Source organism: Perca flavescens, chromosome 6, assembly GCF_004354835.1.
Source record: "Perca flavescens isolate YP-PL-M2 chromosome 6, PFLA_1.0, whole genome shotgun sequence".
In the NCBI taxonomy this organism is placed as follows: domain Eukaryota; kingdom Metazoa; phylum Chordata; class Actinopteri; order Perciformes; family Percidae; genus Perca; species Perca flavescens.
Genome location: NC_041336.1, coordinates 34,368,535 through 34,382,200, shown reverse-complemented (window position 1 = coordinate 34,382,200; position 13,666 = coordinate 34,368,535). Strand labels below are relative to the sequence as shown.

Sequence of the window (13,666 nt, the reverse complement as noted above, 5' to 3'; positions counted from 1 at the left end):
TGAAGGACTATCCAATTGTGCCCAAAGTTATCTTCATTGTAGATGTTATTTGTTTTGCAAAAATAAGGACATTTCAGTTGGGGACCTGTGAGGCGTCTGTTTCTCAAACTATATATATATATATATCTTTATATATATATATATATATATCCTATATATTTATCTGGTTAGATTTTGTTTTTTTTTTTCCTCTGAGGCATTTGAGCGGCGGCCGTTGGTGACGCTTCTTTGGATATGAGCTTGAATGAACCTTCGCCAGACCAACTCTCAGTTACAACTGAGAAGGGTCTGGTGTCAACCAGGCTACAATGCACAGCTAATTTGAGTGTACATACGATGTGCCCTTCATTTTACTCCCGTATACCACAATGCAACGCAGCTGTGTTTTCCCAGAGGAGAAGAAGAAGCAGAAGCAACTGCAAAAACTGAAAAGGGAAAAATGGAGCGGGCTTTCATTTAAACAGTGGAAATGTAATATGCAACATATACAGTATAAACAACCTTTTACTCTCTTCCTGAGTGCTCGCTTTGTTTCAGGGACAATTAGAAGTGTTTTAGTTTCGGTTTGTTGACATGATGTTTCAGTGAGTGTCCAAAATCTCGTTTGATCGTTCCCTATATAGTTCACTATTTAATAAACACTATGTAGGGAATAGTGAGGGAGTGAATGAGGTTTTCCAACACAACAGCGATAACTAAAATAAGAGATTCCATATAGATTATGTTCCTGAGGTAATGAGCTCAATGCATGCTTGTATACTTTGTGATGTATTATTTAAATCTGGCATGTTTTTGTCTGACAAGTTATGGCTGCTTAAATCTTTTAGGTTTTCAGTTGACGGATGTAGTTCTCAGGCCATTGTAGTCTCCTTACAACCCATTTCTAATCAGACACATGGCCAGAAAGTGCCGCACAGCAACTTACTGTGTTTCTCATCTTGAATTAGAAAAGTATTCTCTGTTCCTCACATATTGGTTTATTGTTTCCATTGAAATGACGAGAGAGAGAGAGAGAGAGAGAGAGAGAGAAATGATGCAGTTAGACATGTCAATCACATCATCATGCAAACTGCAAAGACACAATTGAAACAATCCCCAAAAAACTGCTGGCTCTAGAGGGGAGTGTATATATTCCCAGGGTTCTATGTTCTCTGGATCAAAATCCTCTTCATAAGACTCTTTAAGGAGACCTTTTCGAAGGGTCCCATGTTCTCAGCAATGTTTTCCTTAGCTTGAATGTTAAATGTATGTTTCCCTGGGTCAGTTTCAGTTTCTAACCCTAACTACAGCTGATAGCCTGCTGATGTTAACCTACACACTCAGATTTGTGGGCAAGACAGTTTTCTTGATTCTAGACATTGTTGTCTCCACAGGGGCTGAAGAGACTTTTACCATTCAAACTGCATTTAAAACGCCCACTTTACTTCTTTCTTTTAGCAATTTGATCTGCGAAGCAAGCACTTACCAATGTCTTACAATGTTAGTTTATATCAAGAGACGTAGGACCCCCTCGAGAGCTATACTTGCCGCACAGACGCATGCAAGTGGTATCACTCTACGAATGAGCCTTTTTCCCAATCAAATGTCAAACAACGTATATAAAGTGAGTAATTTGTCAATGGTTGTGCTTTTATCTGTCTTTTTTCTTCTTTTTTTTTCCTTTTACAACATATTGTTTGTTCAAGATAAAAAAAAATCAAATGAATTCAAATGTGAGAAAACAAGGACTGCTGTGGATTTATTATATAGATATGCTTTTATTAGAAATAAGACACATTCATTTTGTGCTCTGAAAACTGTACATTAACAAAGAGGCGACCCCGGTAAATTAAAAAGGGGAGTGTGGGAAGGGGGGGGGAGGCGCAGATCAGTGGGTTCAGAGGTCGGAGGTCAGGGTTTTTCGACAAATACAGATCTGAGGGAGTGACTGGCGGTAATATCAAAACACACACTGTTACATTGCGATACAGAACACTCGTATAGTCCAGTACCCTGAAGGGACGAGGAGGGAATCAGGGAGGATCATTATCAGAATAATCATGTTCATATTTATAATAATGATAACAACTATCCCCAAGCACAGTAAGAAAGATATTCATAGGCTAAAATCCATTCTGTAGAACTCTGTTGTAATAATTACAATGCTGTACATCAGGACTCCAAATGAGCCTTGTGCTTTCTCTGTGTGCAACCACCATCCCTCACTATGCCTTTATATGTCCTCAACTTTAACTGTCTTACCATATATCTATCTATCTATCTATCTATCTATCTATATATATATATATATATATATATATATATATATATATATATATATATATATATATATATATTTAGTAGTCATTTACTCATCTTACACATTTCGACACACACATACACACACAAGTCCCTTTTTCCTTCGCATCTTTGAAAACATCACATCATATTTTGCATTTGCTGTATCAAGCCTGCTTGTATGCGGAGAAACAAACTTTAACAGCACGTGTTTTGTTGAACGTGGCTCCTTCTGTACGCACTGACGCCGTCCGTGTAACCGGCTCTGTGGGGCGGCGGCGTTGAGGAAGAGCGCGAAAGCCCGCCGGCCCGCTCTCTAGCGTCTCTGAGGTGTCCGGTCGATATGAAGGCAACTTGCCATTTTGGCTCAGGGAAAACATCTTTTTATTTTTTTTTATTTTTTTTTTAAGCGCCTCGGTGCTTCGCTTGTCACTGCGGGGCCAACCTTGCCCCATCAGGATCACGGGGGATAAAGTGGTGTAGCCAAAAGGATTGTGTTGAGTCGTTGAATGGGGAGGGGGGGGACTGCATCAAGGGTTACATGTGGTGTGTGTTTGGCAGTCTGCCTGGTCCGTTCTCTTTTGAGATTGATGTTGAAAAGAAAAATAAGTCCGGAGGGGATCTCGAGCCGCATACAACAGCGTTCATCACGAGAGAGAGAGAGAGAGCAGAACAGTTATGCAACGATACTCTCAACAGTGAAACAAAACAAGACATAATCAGGATAATCACATTGTACTCATTTAATACAGGGGTAAACATAGCATGGTTACCTTTTGCTTTGTGGTTCATAACACGGCTATATAATGCACATATAGTGGCTGAATCTGTCTACCATGTGAGCCACTGTTGTATCTGAGACCATATACAAGAAGATGACCAGTATTTGCAGACAAAAACACCGTCCAAACGTTAAAATGAAACAATAGAAAGAGACGCTATTTTCCTGTTCTCTCTTTTTATCGGTTTAATGAATTTTCGGACATTGTGACGCTTCTCTCTCTCCGCCTCGCCCTCCTTCCCCCTCAAGTTCTCGCACTGGGCTCGGTCCAGCCTTTGAGTAGAAATACAGAGCAGGGCAGTGTGTTGTGGTGTGTCTGCTTGTTTGTTTGAGATCTTCGGGGAAGAAAAGGAAGTTGTGGGTGTGAGGCCCGGAATCTTGGTCACACCTCCGTCTGAAGGTCCATGATCTCCTGGCCCACCAGAGGGATGGTGGCGCTGGTCTTCTCCCACTCCACCGTCTGCAGCTCCAGAGGGGAGGCCGCCACTGTCTCCAGGTCCTTCCTCACCCAGGATGGGGGGGAGTGGGTCTTCCTGATGCCCTCCCACACCCTCTTACTCGGGGTCTGCTGCTTGTCCTTAAGAGGAAAAGGACAGAGGAAAAAAAGGCTTGTTTTCTCAGAGTTGATCTGGGATGTATTTCAGAAGTTATATTGTGAGTTCCTTTTGGTTGGACCGACTTTACCTCACACTGCCTTTTATCTGTATGCCTTCATGATTTCCTACATTTCTTAAAAGAGTAGTTTGATTTAAAAAAATAAAAGAAGCTTTTTTAATATTTTCTGGGAGATAAAAGGTGATTTTTTGTATTTTTTTTAACCTGGACCCTTTTTTCCTATGTTTTTGTGTGTAAGTGACTGATAGGAACAACAATCTTTGAAATTGGTCCAATCTTAAGTGTGAACGCTGTAACCGGCAGCCACAGACCAGGCTGCAATGTAACCCTCTGGGGCAAATGTGCATCTTCAATTTGGTCCACTAAAAGTGCTTGTTTTGCCGCTGACAGGCTCAGATTATTATTGTAAGTGTCTGACAACATTATGGAAAAAGATAGGCCTTTTTAAAACCTCTTTAAGACCTTTCTCTTTAACCAGAAACAGCTTTGAGGTCGCTAGTGCTAAACCCACCAGACTCAACATTTAAAAAAAAAAGAACATTTAAAAAAAACATTACTTTTTTGTGTGAGCCAACATATTTCCACATGTAAATCAGTAAACTATGTGTTTATTTTAACCAAAACTAGAGTTGTGATGGTTGGAAAAATGGAAAGACGGCCGAAAACGGCTTTTCATAGTTTTATATTGTTTCTGTCGACTATGAATGAAGTGTATTTTACGATGCTAAAATTACTGTTTATTTACATGGAGTCTGGTGGCTAATTTTGCAGATGTTTTTATGTTTAAAAAAATGATCTTACTCTTTAACAGAAAGGACCTCCTTAGAAATCCTTTCCATAATGCTGTCAGACACTTTTATTAATATTAATCTGAGTGGCAAACCAAGCACTTTTGTGAAGGTAAATACAATATAAAATAAAATTGCCCTATTGACTTACATCGTAGCTTGATTTGCTGATTTTGCTACAGCGATCTCGCTCAATACTGTCAAAGATTGTTGTTCCCATCAGTCACTAAGACACAAAAACATAGGAAAATAGGGTCCATGTTGCAAAAAAAATGAAGTTATCCTTTAAATGACACATCACCACCACTCTCATGTCACTGGGAAGTATGGACCTGGAGCTATGGTTATTAGCTTAGCTTAGCATAAAGACTGTGAAAAGGGAGAAACAGCTAGCCTGGCTTTGTCCAAACTGAAGAAAAACTACCAACACTGCTAAAGCTCACTGATTAATTCTGTACACAAACATAAATGTAAAACCAACAATTTTTGGTTTTACTATAAATACTTTGTCTCACTTCCCCTGTCTTTACGCTAAGCTAAGCTACGCTAACCACCTCCTAGCTCCAGCTGTAAACTTTTCACACAAAATTCTAGTCTTACTCTCAACAAGAAAGCTGATACCAGTAAACATACACACACATATTTACCGGAATTTCAAACTATTCCTTTAATACTTCTTTTAACAAACCCCTATACAATGGATGCATTTTAATCTAAAGTTGGTATATGCACAAAAGCTAGCTGGATATGCTAATAAGGACTGAGATTCAAATATGATTGCGGCAGAGGCACATCCTCAAAACACATCTTGTACCTGCAGTGGAGAAGTTGATCCCTCTGCCTCTCAAAATCTTTTTTTTTTTTTTTGCCTCTGGAAAGAAGCTAAGGTTGTGTGATTCTGCAGGGCTATCACAAACTGATTGGGATCTGTAACTAGCATTGTCAAATAGCTGCACCCTTAATCTGTGAAGTTGGGCTTGGCCATATGCCAGAGAAGACCTGACTCCAAAGCTGTGAAACAAATGGAGATCAGGGGCTTTTTGCAGCAGAAGGAAATGGAAATCATCTGCTGCCATGGATTGAATGCAGCTACAAAGCCAACATGGATTCTCTTATGTAACTAGTGTTGGTGACTTTGTTGAGGGACTAGTTCCCAGCCAATCCAGTCCCGGTGTTTAGTGGGGGAAAGTATTAGCTTAAGTCACTATTTAGCTTGCTCATAGCTTTGCCAAGCATTAGAAAAACAAATCCCATGTAGGTAATATTAATGTCTTGAATCTAGGGCTGAGTACCAAATTAAATACTTTTTAGGCACCGACCGACCGAAAGTATCAAGTATCGAAAAATGCCATTAATGTCATTTAATACCCAATTTCAATACCTAAGGAGCAAATCTCATCAGCGTCAGTGAGCCAATCAGCATGCAGCATGCTTCTACAAAGATCTAATAATGTCTGTGATTGGCTGTCTAATGTTACACGTCGTACTAGAGACACGCAGGAAAAACTCTTATGTTACAGAGACAGGCTCACGTAGTCGCAAGCTGAAAAATAAATAGAAAGATTTGTGCTGCAATGTGTAATGTTTTCATTTATTTTATTTTATAAAACTGGTATCGAAAAATTTATCGTTTAGGAACCGGTATCGAAGTCACGGTAATGGTATCGGTACCGTTATAGAATATTTTTAAATGATACCAAGCCCTACTTGAATCTCTATTAACTGTAAAGTCTAAAGTGAGAGGGTGTAGTTCTGATCATTCCTGCAACAGCAATGTTAGTTAACTGGCAGTTGGAGCTTTTTAAGGCTTGGATGGGGCACGCAACTCTTAATCATCAGTAAGACAAGCAACTGCGTTAGAAGAGATATATTCTTTAATTCTAAGATTTGCTTGGCTGGCTTCATCTCGGTAGCAATGGTCATTGAGGTCACTGGGTATTTTAATTTTTGCAGCTGTTCTCCATACACAACGGTAAATTGAAATTATTTAAACTAATGGCCATAACATTTTTATTAACTTTGTTTTAAAACCTAAACAGTATGGCTGTCATGTCGGGTCAGGCTGTTCTCATGAACCATTCCTACAAAAAAGCTACGTAAAGGTACGCACTGTAATGCGGAAGCATTCCACGTATTTTTTGCTGTATGCACCAAAGTTACTGCTGCAGTAAAGGAGCGCCGTGGACCGAGGAGGAAGGAGGTTGGGGTGGATGGGTGGGTCCTAAATCACCGTGCTTTCAAGCCGGAGAGTGGCGTTCGCTTACCAGGGAAAAAAAAAGACTTTCACCCACAAAGTGTGTGTTCCTTGGGAGTGTTTTAAAACTAACAATGATCTTTTCCCTAAACTGTAATGGCCGCTGAAACGACCGACGGCTCTGTACCCGGCTCAAAGTCAACATTTATCGGGTAAACTCAGCTACCAACTGCCACAAAATCTTCGACATGTCCCGGAGCGCTGTAGCTGGCTTCATGAGAATGCGTTGGTTGGGTAGCAGAACTTCAGCCTGCATATACAGTATCTAGTTCAATAAAAAGCTATATCATTATTATTATTATTATGAGGTACTGTCTTGAAACAATCTCTGACAAGTTGTATCATTTGGAAGAACCTTTTAAATATTTCTCACATTTGGAGTGACAATGTGTACTTGGCTAAATTTGTAGTTGAAGTTTATATGCTCACCCCCCTTGACGCCCCCACAGCTAATGTCTTCTTACACTGACATTGTAAGCAGATAAAAAAATCTAACCTTTAAAATGGCTGCACTAATAATTAACCACTCAAGAGTGGTGATTTGTGCTAATGGTACGAGAAAAGGATAATATTAGATATAGGAAGGGGGGAGGGAAGGGGTGGTGGTGGGGGGGGGCAGAACAGAATAAAGTTAAACTCTTTACACTCATGTTGGTCTTGTCGCTGCTGGCAGAGGACACACTCCATCTTTTGGCAGCTTTGGCGTCAACAGGTGGGGATTCTCTATCCTTGTCTGCACTGTGAATCTTCCTGTTCAGGTCCTGAAACATGTCCTGGTGGCGTTTCCGGGTGTGCATAATCTTCTACACAGGGACATTGCACGTTACGCACAAGGTAAACAGCACAGGCTACCATCAATCCTACTTTACCCCCCTTTCACATTGAATGTCTCGAATCTCAACACTACAGTCACAGCCAAGCTTTGAATAAATCTGATAATTGTATGCAAGCCATCAAGACATCAGCTCTTTGGTCTAAATAAAAAAAAAAAGGCTCTGTAGGAATCAAAGAGACTAAAATTACCTCAAAGTCAAGCTCTGCATAGCGTGATTTTCGTCTCTGGGGGGGGAGATGAGACAGAGAGATTAAAGATGTGTCCTGGTTATTGTGTGAGCAGAGAAATGCTCAAGTGTTTCATTGTGTATCTCCACATCAGCCAGTCAAGAAAGGGTGTTTGAGGGCAGTGAGTCATGAGGGAGGAAACAAGGTTTGCTGCTGGTCAATCTGACCCTGTTGGCACAAGTTTGCAGTTAACAGATTGTGACCGAAGGACCTTTAAGTCCTCCATCCCCGTGTGGAGAAGGGAAAACCTGACCTTCAGGCCGCTTGGTTGCCGTGGCAGCTGCCGCCTTGCACGGCATTATGGAAGTGTGTTTTGCCCCGGAGTGAAAAGACACCAGCAGGCAGATGTCCAGGCTGCTGTGTGCTGATCACTGTGTCGTTTCATCGTGACACTGCTGTCGGCACTCGGGGCCGACTGAAAACTAATCTTTTTAAAGATGCTGTCCTTACATGGGGCCACAAAACGCTGCACGGGATACTTCTGGTGATGGAGGATTTGTTATGAATGAAATAAGGGGGCTTGTTGCCTTGTGGTTAGCATCAGAGAGGGGATGACCTAAGCATACAAGAAATGCAGCTCTGTGCTGCCCCATGGAAATCTAATTAATGATAATTCTATTTATGTCTATGATTTAATATTCAGTTTATTAATATGTAGCTCCCTAGTTGATCACTTGTGTTAATCATTTCCGGAGAGTGCGCTAATGCTGTGAGGATCAAACATGGCCTGTGGCACAATACATGGCACATAGCCTAGATGATTCTAGAAAAAAATTATTTATATATATATTTTCAATTTCAATGCAATTTTATTTTGTGTTAAATCACAACAGGATAGAGTAGGTCTAGACCACACTCCATAATTTACAAAGACCCACCTCCTTCAAGAGCAAGCATTTGTTGCAACAGTGGCGAGGAAAAACTTCCTTTTTACAGGGAGAAACCTTGGACAGACCCTGACTCTTGGTGGGTGGTGAGTACATATACTAGCATATGAATGGCTGCTGTCCATGGTAAATTAAAGATGGGGGACAAAACAATAAGCTGGCATGATATATGGCATCATTCACATTGATATATGAATAAGAAAAGAAACACAGCAGTTAATGCTAATTATAAGTTAAGCGTGGAATTACCAGAAGTACAGTAGCTCTCATGGTTCATTCATTAATGTGTCCTTTTCCACAGCACTAATTCAATCAGTAGAGCAACTTTACAGTGGCTGTTATGTAACATTGGCTGGGGCGACATGCGACTTTAGGGTTACCAATTATATTAAGCACAAGCGTTATACAGCACCAACCCTCCATAGGTTTGGTTCTACAAAAGACTAACAATACACATATAACTTAAACACAAGAATACTCATTCAGTGTTAAGCTACATCTTATCTATCACTGAACATGAATACTATCCCCTCTTTGGGGATAAAGGTATGAAAATATTTGCTTAATATTAAGGGGACACTGGCCCACTGGACAAATAGTGTTTTTATTCACTCATTTATTCCAATCAGTTCAACTTTGGACGCTTTTTCGATACGTTTAATGAAACTCACCACTTCTGCAGACGTTTAACATTAAAATGCCCTTCATGTGTAAAGCCGGGTTCAGACTACATGGATATTTCCATCTGTTAAAATGCTCAGATTGGGCAATTAAAGAATCTCAACTTCTTGTCGTGACTTGCTCTGGTTACTTTGAGGTTCTCCGACTTCCCAAATTGAAATTGCACATGAGAATTTAACTTTTTGTACTAGAATAACAAAACTCAATAGCTTTTTTGTCAACTAGATGGAAACTCAAAGTGAGATGAAAAAAGAGAAATGTATCTTTGTATATAAAACAGATATTGAGTTTTCCTTTGGGTATTATTTGAAGTTGTGAAAAAGGCAATTAATTGCAATATATCGCACAACATCGCAATAAGTTTAACTGTTTAATTGTAACACAAGTATCGTGATAATATTGTATCGCGACATAAGTATCGTGATAATATCGCATTGTGACATAAGTATTGTGATGATATCGTATTGTGACATAAGCATCGCGATAACATGTATTGCGACATAAGTACCGTGATAATATGTATTGTGACACAAGTATTGCAATGATATCATATTGTGACATAAGTATCGCGATAATATCGTATCATGACATAAGCATCGCGATAATATCATATCGTGGGGCCTCTGGTGATTCCCACAACTAGTCGTCCCGGATACGGTGTCGGTTGTCATCTACTATGATACACTGCACGGGATAAAACCATCAACGGTTTCTCCTGACACCCTATGTCTGTGCAGGAAGTGTTGAGTTTTATTGACAGAAGTTTAGCAGTGCTTGAAAAACAACAAATTAGAAAGGATTTGAAATAATGACTCATTGAGAACAGTACTTCAGACGAGGTTGAAGTGGTGAATGGGCATTAAAGCAAAAAGCATCAACAGCATTAAAACAAGCAGATCAGAGAATGAGGAGACTTCTTCTGAAAATGTGATCAAAATTGAAATGTTAAACAGGACAAATGAAAGGCTTATCTCTAATATAAACCAGTTTCAAATAAAGGCCTGGTTCTTGAGAATGTATGCCAAGTAGTAGGAATACAAAACACAACTTTACATGCATGTCTTATTTGAAGTATGAAGTGTGAGGCTGATAATGCATTGCTATGAAAGGACTACGCTGATCAGTGTAGTGGTCTTACCTCCAGTGAGCTCATGGACAGCGTGGAGACAGTCTCACTCTTAGACATCACACCAGAGTTTCCGGAATCTCCCCCGTCGCACATGCTGTTGGCCGCATGGGAGTCTCTGGGCATATTCGGCAGATTGTGTACAGGCGAGTCTCTGTCAGAGCACGAAACACTGATCTGGTCGGCGGGAAGGCTCTTCAGCCCAAAGCCAGGCACCGGCTCTCCGCTGGCAGGGTTAGCCAGGTGAATGAGCCTGGTTTGAGGCAGCTGCTCAATGCCCATGTTGTACTTGGCTGCCTGGTCCTCTTTCCCCTTGGCCAGCTTCAGGGTGCCCGTGTTGTTGCTCGGCAGGATGACGTACCCCGGGCCTTTGCCTGGGCACTCAGAGCTGCTCCCCTCGCCGTTTCCTCGAGGCAGCTCTCCGTCCAGCTGCTTGAAGAGCTCGCCGTCGCAGATGTAGATGGATTTGGCGCCTGGCAGCTCTGTGCTGATTCCCTTGGAGGGACCCTTCTCCCTGCGCAGGGTCAGAGTGTGGCTGGTGTAGTCTGCCACGTTCTGCAGGTGAACTTTGGCCATGCTGGCCGGCATGGTGTTGAAGTTGGAACCCTTCTGAAGAGTGAGGGTCCCAGTGGAGGCTTTCTCCTCCCCCTGGAGAGATGAGCGCTTCATAGTGCCTGGAGGAAACAGAAAGACAAAGTAAGACCGCGGTCTGATTTACCTGCTTGGGGGACATGGAGGTTACCTTGCACGGCAGCTGGATTCTCACTGTATCACAAGATAACTCGAGAAACTTGGGATCACGTCATAAGAAAATCCATCTTGTCAGGCTTCAAGCAGTGGTGGAAGAAGTATTCAGATCGTTACTTAAGTAAAAGTACTAACACCACACCGTAAAAGTACTCTGTTACAAGTAAAAGTCCTGCATTGAAAATGTTACCTATGTAAAAGTCTGTAGTATCATCAGGAAAATGTACTTAAAAGTGTTAAAAGTAAAAGCACTTAATGCAGCACCTCAAATTTGTACTTAAGTACAGTACTTGAGTAAATGTACTTAGATAGATTACACCACTGGCTTCAAGTAATGCATTTGCGTCTGAACTACCAGCCTACTGAACCAATCAGCTTCCGGGGAGGAGCTACTGCCTATGAGCGTTATTTAGGTGTGACGGCCGTGACTGGTTGTTCAAAACAATAATGGCGGACATGATGGATGAAGGTTCATCCAATCACCAACCAAAAGTGCCTGCCCTTTCCCAAACAGTTTCCAATGACGGCTTCTCAGATGGTTCTGTGATAACAAACCATCTGGTGTGTCAGGTTAGGGTCACGGGGGGCACTGACCACATTATTCATTCAAATCACATGTATTGTGTTGTTGTCAAGGTAACAAATAAAATACAAATGTATTTATTAATATGCATTTTGTGAAACTACAATGGGAAACTGTGCTTCTCACAAAGACAGGGTGTAGCAATTATCTTGGCTGGTACTGTTATTTAGTCTCACACAGATAACTCAGGGCTTTTGGGGCCACTGGGACCTGGGGCCCCGACAGCAGCTGCAAGCTTTCCTCAGTCAATAATCTAGCCTGGGGTTGAAGCAACCCTCTACAAAGACTCAAATATGTTTTTCTCAGTACTACTGTATCTAGCTCTAGAGGTATGAACCACTGTGTATAATTGTAAATGAACTATGTTTTAGCAATAAACACTGGTTAGCTATGGTATAAAAAGATACTGGTATCTGCATTTATATCAGCGGTTAAGTAAGAAGGCATTGTAGTTCAGACATGACAAATGTTTTTTCGAGGCAACATAGAAACAGTGTCACCATTATTACCATTGTCACTGTAAACAATGACAAAGTCACAACTGTGACCAAAATAATCAAAACTCTTTATCACCCTTCAAACACTCACATCAGTCTAAACCTGCTGAGTGCTCTAAAAAATTAGACAACAGCGACAACAACAATAAGAACTTGTTTGTTAAAGGGTAACTCCTTCTTTTTTCAACCTGGACCCTATTTTCCTTTGTGTTGTGTCTAACTGACCCAGAATTAAGCAAGACCGCTGCTGTCGGCAGTAGCGAAACATGATGCAATGTAACGTTAATGGGCCATTGTGCACCTACATCCATTGAAAGTGCTTGTTTTACCACTGACATGCGTAAACAAGTAAGATCATTTTTGTTTAACATGAAACTCGCTGTCGCCAAACTCACCAGACTCTATTGAAAGAAACAGTAATTTTGTCATTGTAGAACACACTTCATGCAAAGTTGACAGAAACAAAATAAAATTATCAAAAGCCGTCTTGGTTGGTCTTTCCACTGTTCCAACAATCACCACTATAGTTTGCTTGAGATTAACCCTTAATTCACCCATTTACACGTAAACTGGCTATATACACACTAAAAGTACTGTTTATTTTAAATTGAGTTAGTTTGGTGTAGTTTTTTTTAGCTGTTTCTGTTTAAACAAAAAGGATCTTACCCTTTAAGGAAAAGGTCTATCTCTGTTGAGATCCTTTCTATAATGTTGTCAGACACAATAATAATCAGTGGTAAAACAGACTTTTAGTGGACGCAAACTGACAATGCACATTTGCCATATAGGATTACTTTGCAGCGTTCTTGCTCAACACTGGACCAATTTCAAGGATTGTTGTTCACATTTGTCACTTAGACACCAATGAATGGGAAAATAGTGTCCATGTGGAAAAAACAAAAACGAAATTACCCTTTAGAATATCTCAACTGGGAGTACATGGCTGACATCGGGCTTGCCTTGATCCTATGACCCAACCTCATTTCACTATAACAACTGCTGGCTTATGGCAGGATGCATATCCCATACCATGTCCAGGCGGGTAAACAACATCAGACAGCACTATATCCGCAACACTAAATATCTTACAACCGCTCTCTGTGCTCCCACTTTCTACTCAAAAAGAATCACCTCTCCCTGTTCTTTTCTGTCTTTTCTCGATCTGGCCTGTCTGTGTCTCAATAGCTTTTCTGCTTCAGATGCTTTTCTTGATATCCTGTCTCAAGAGATAATCACATTTTCACTCCCAGTGGATATCACAGCAGAGCCTGTATCTGATGCGGGAGGGACTTAATTATACAGCGGCAGTGTAGGAGAGACTCAGACAGCCCTATTTATCTGCATATAACTGCTTAGCAAACGTTCATC

At 40.9% G+C, this 13,666-nt stretch overlaps 1 protein-coding gene across 1 annotated transcript in view; it reads right to left on the bottom strand.

The window, feature by feature from the left end:
• Window positions 1-3,005: 3,005 nt before the first annotated feature.
• The window catches only part of adgrb1a (adhesion G protein-coupled receptor B1a), a 201,122-nt gene continuing 190,461 nt past the window's right edge, over window positions 3,006-13,666 (bottom strand). The window contains exons 29-32 of the mRNA XM_028580628.1: window positions 10,484-11,145; window positions 7,739-7,774; window positions 7,360-7,518; window positions 3,006-3,635 (exon numbers count right to left, since the gene is read on the bottom strand). Coding sequence (XP_028436429.1) covers window positions 3,441-3,635; window positions 7,360-7,518; window positions 7,739-7,774; window positions 10,484-11,145 — 1,052 coding nt within the window. The 3' untranslated portion in view covers window positions 3,006-3,440. The remainder of the gene's footprint in view (window positions 3,636-7,359; window positions 7,519-7,738; window positions 7,775-10,483; window positions 11,146-13,666) is intronic.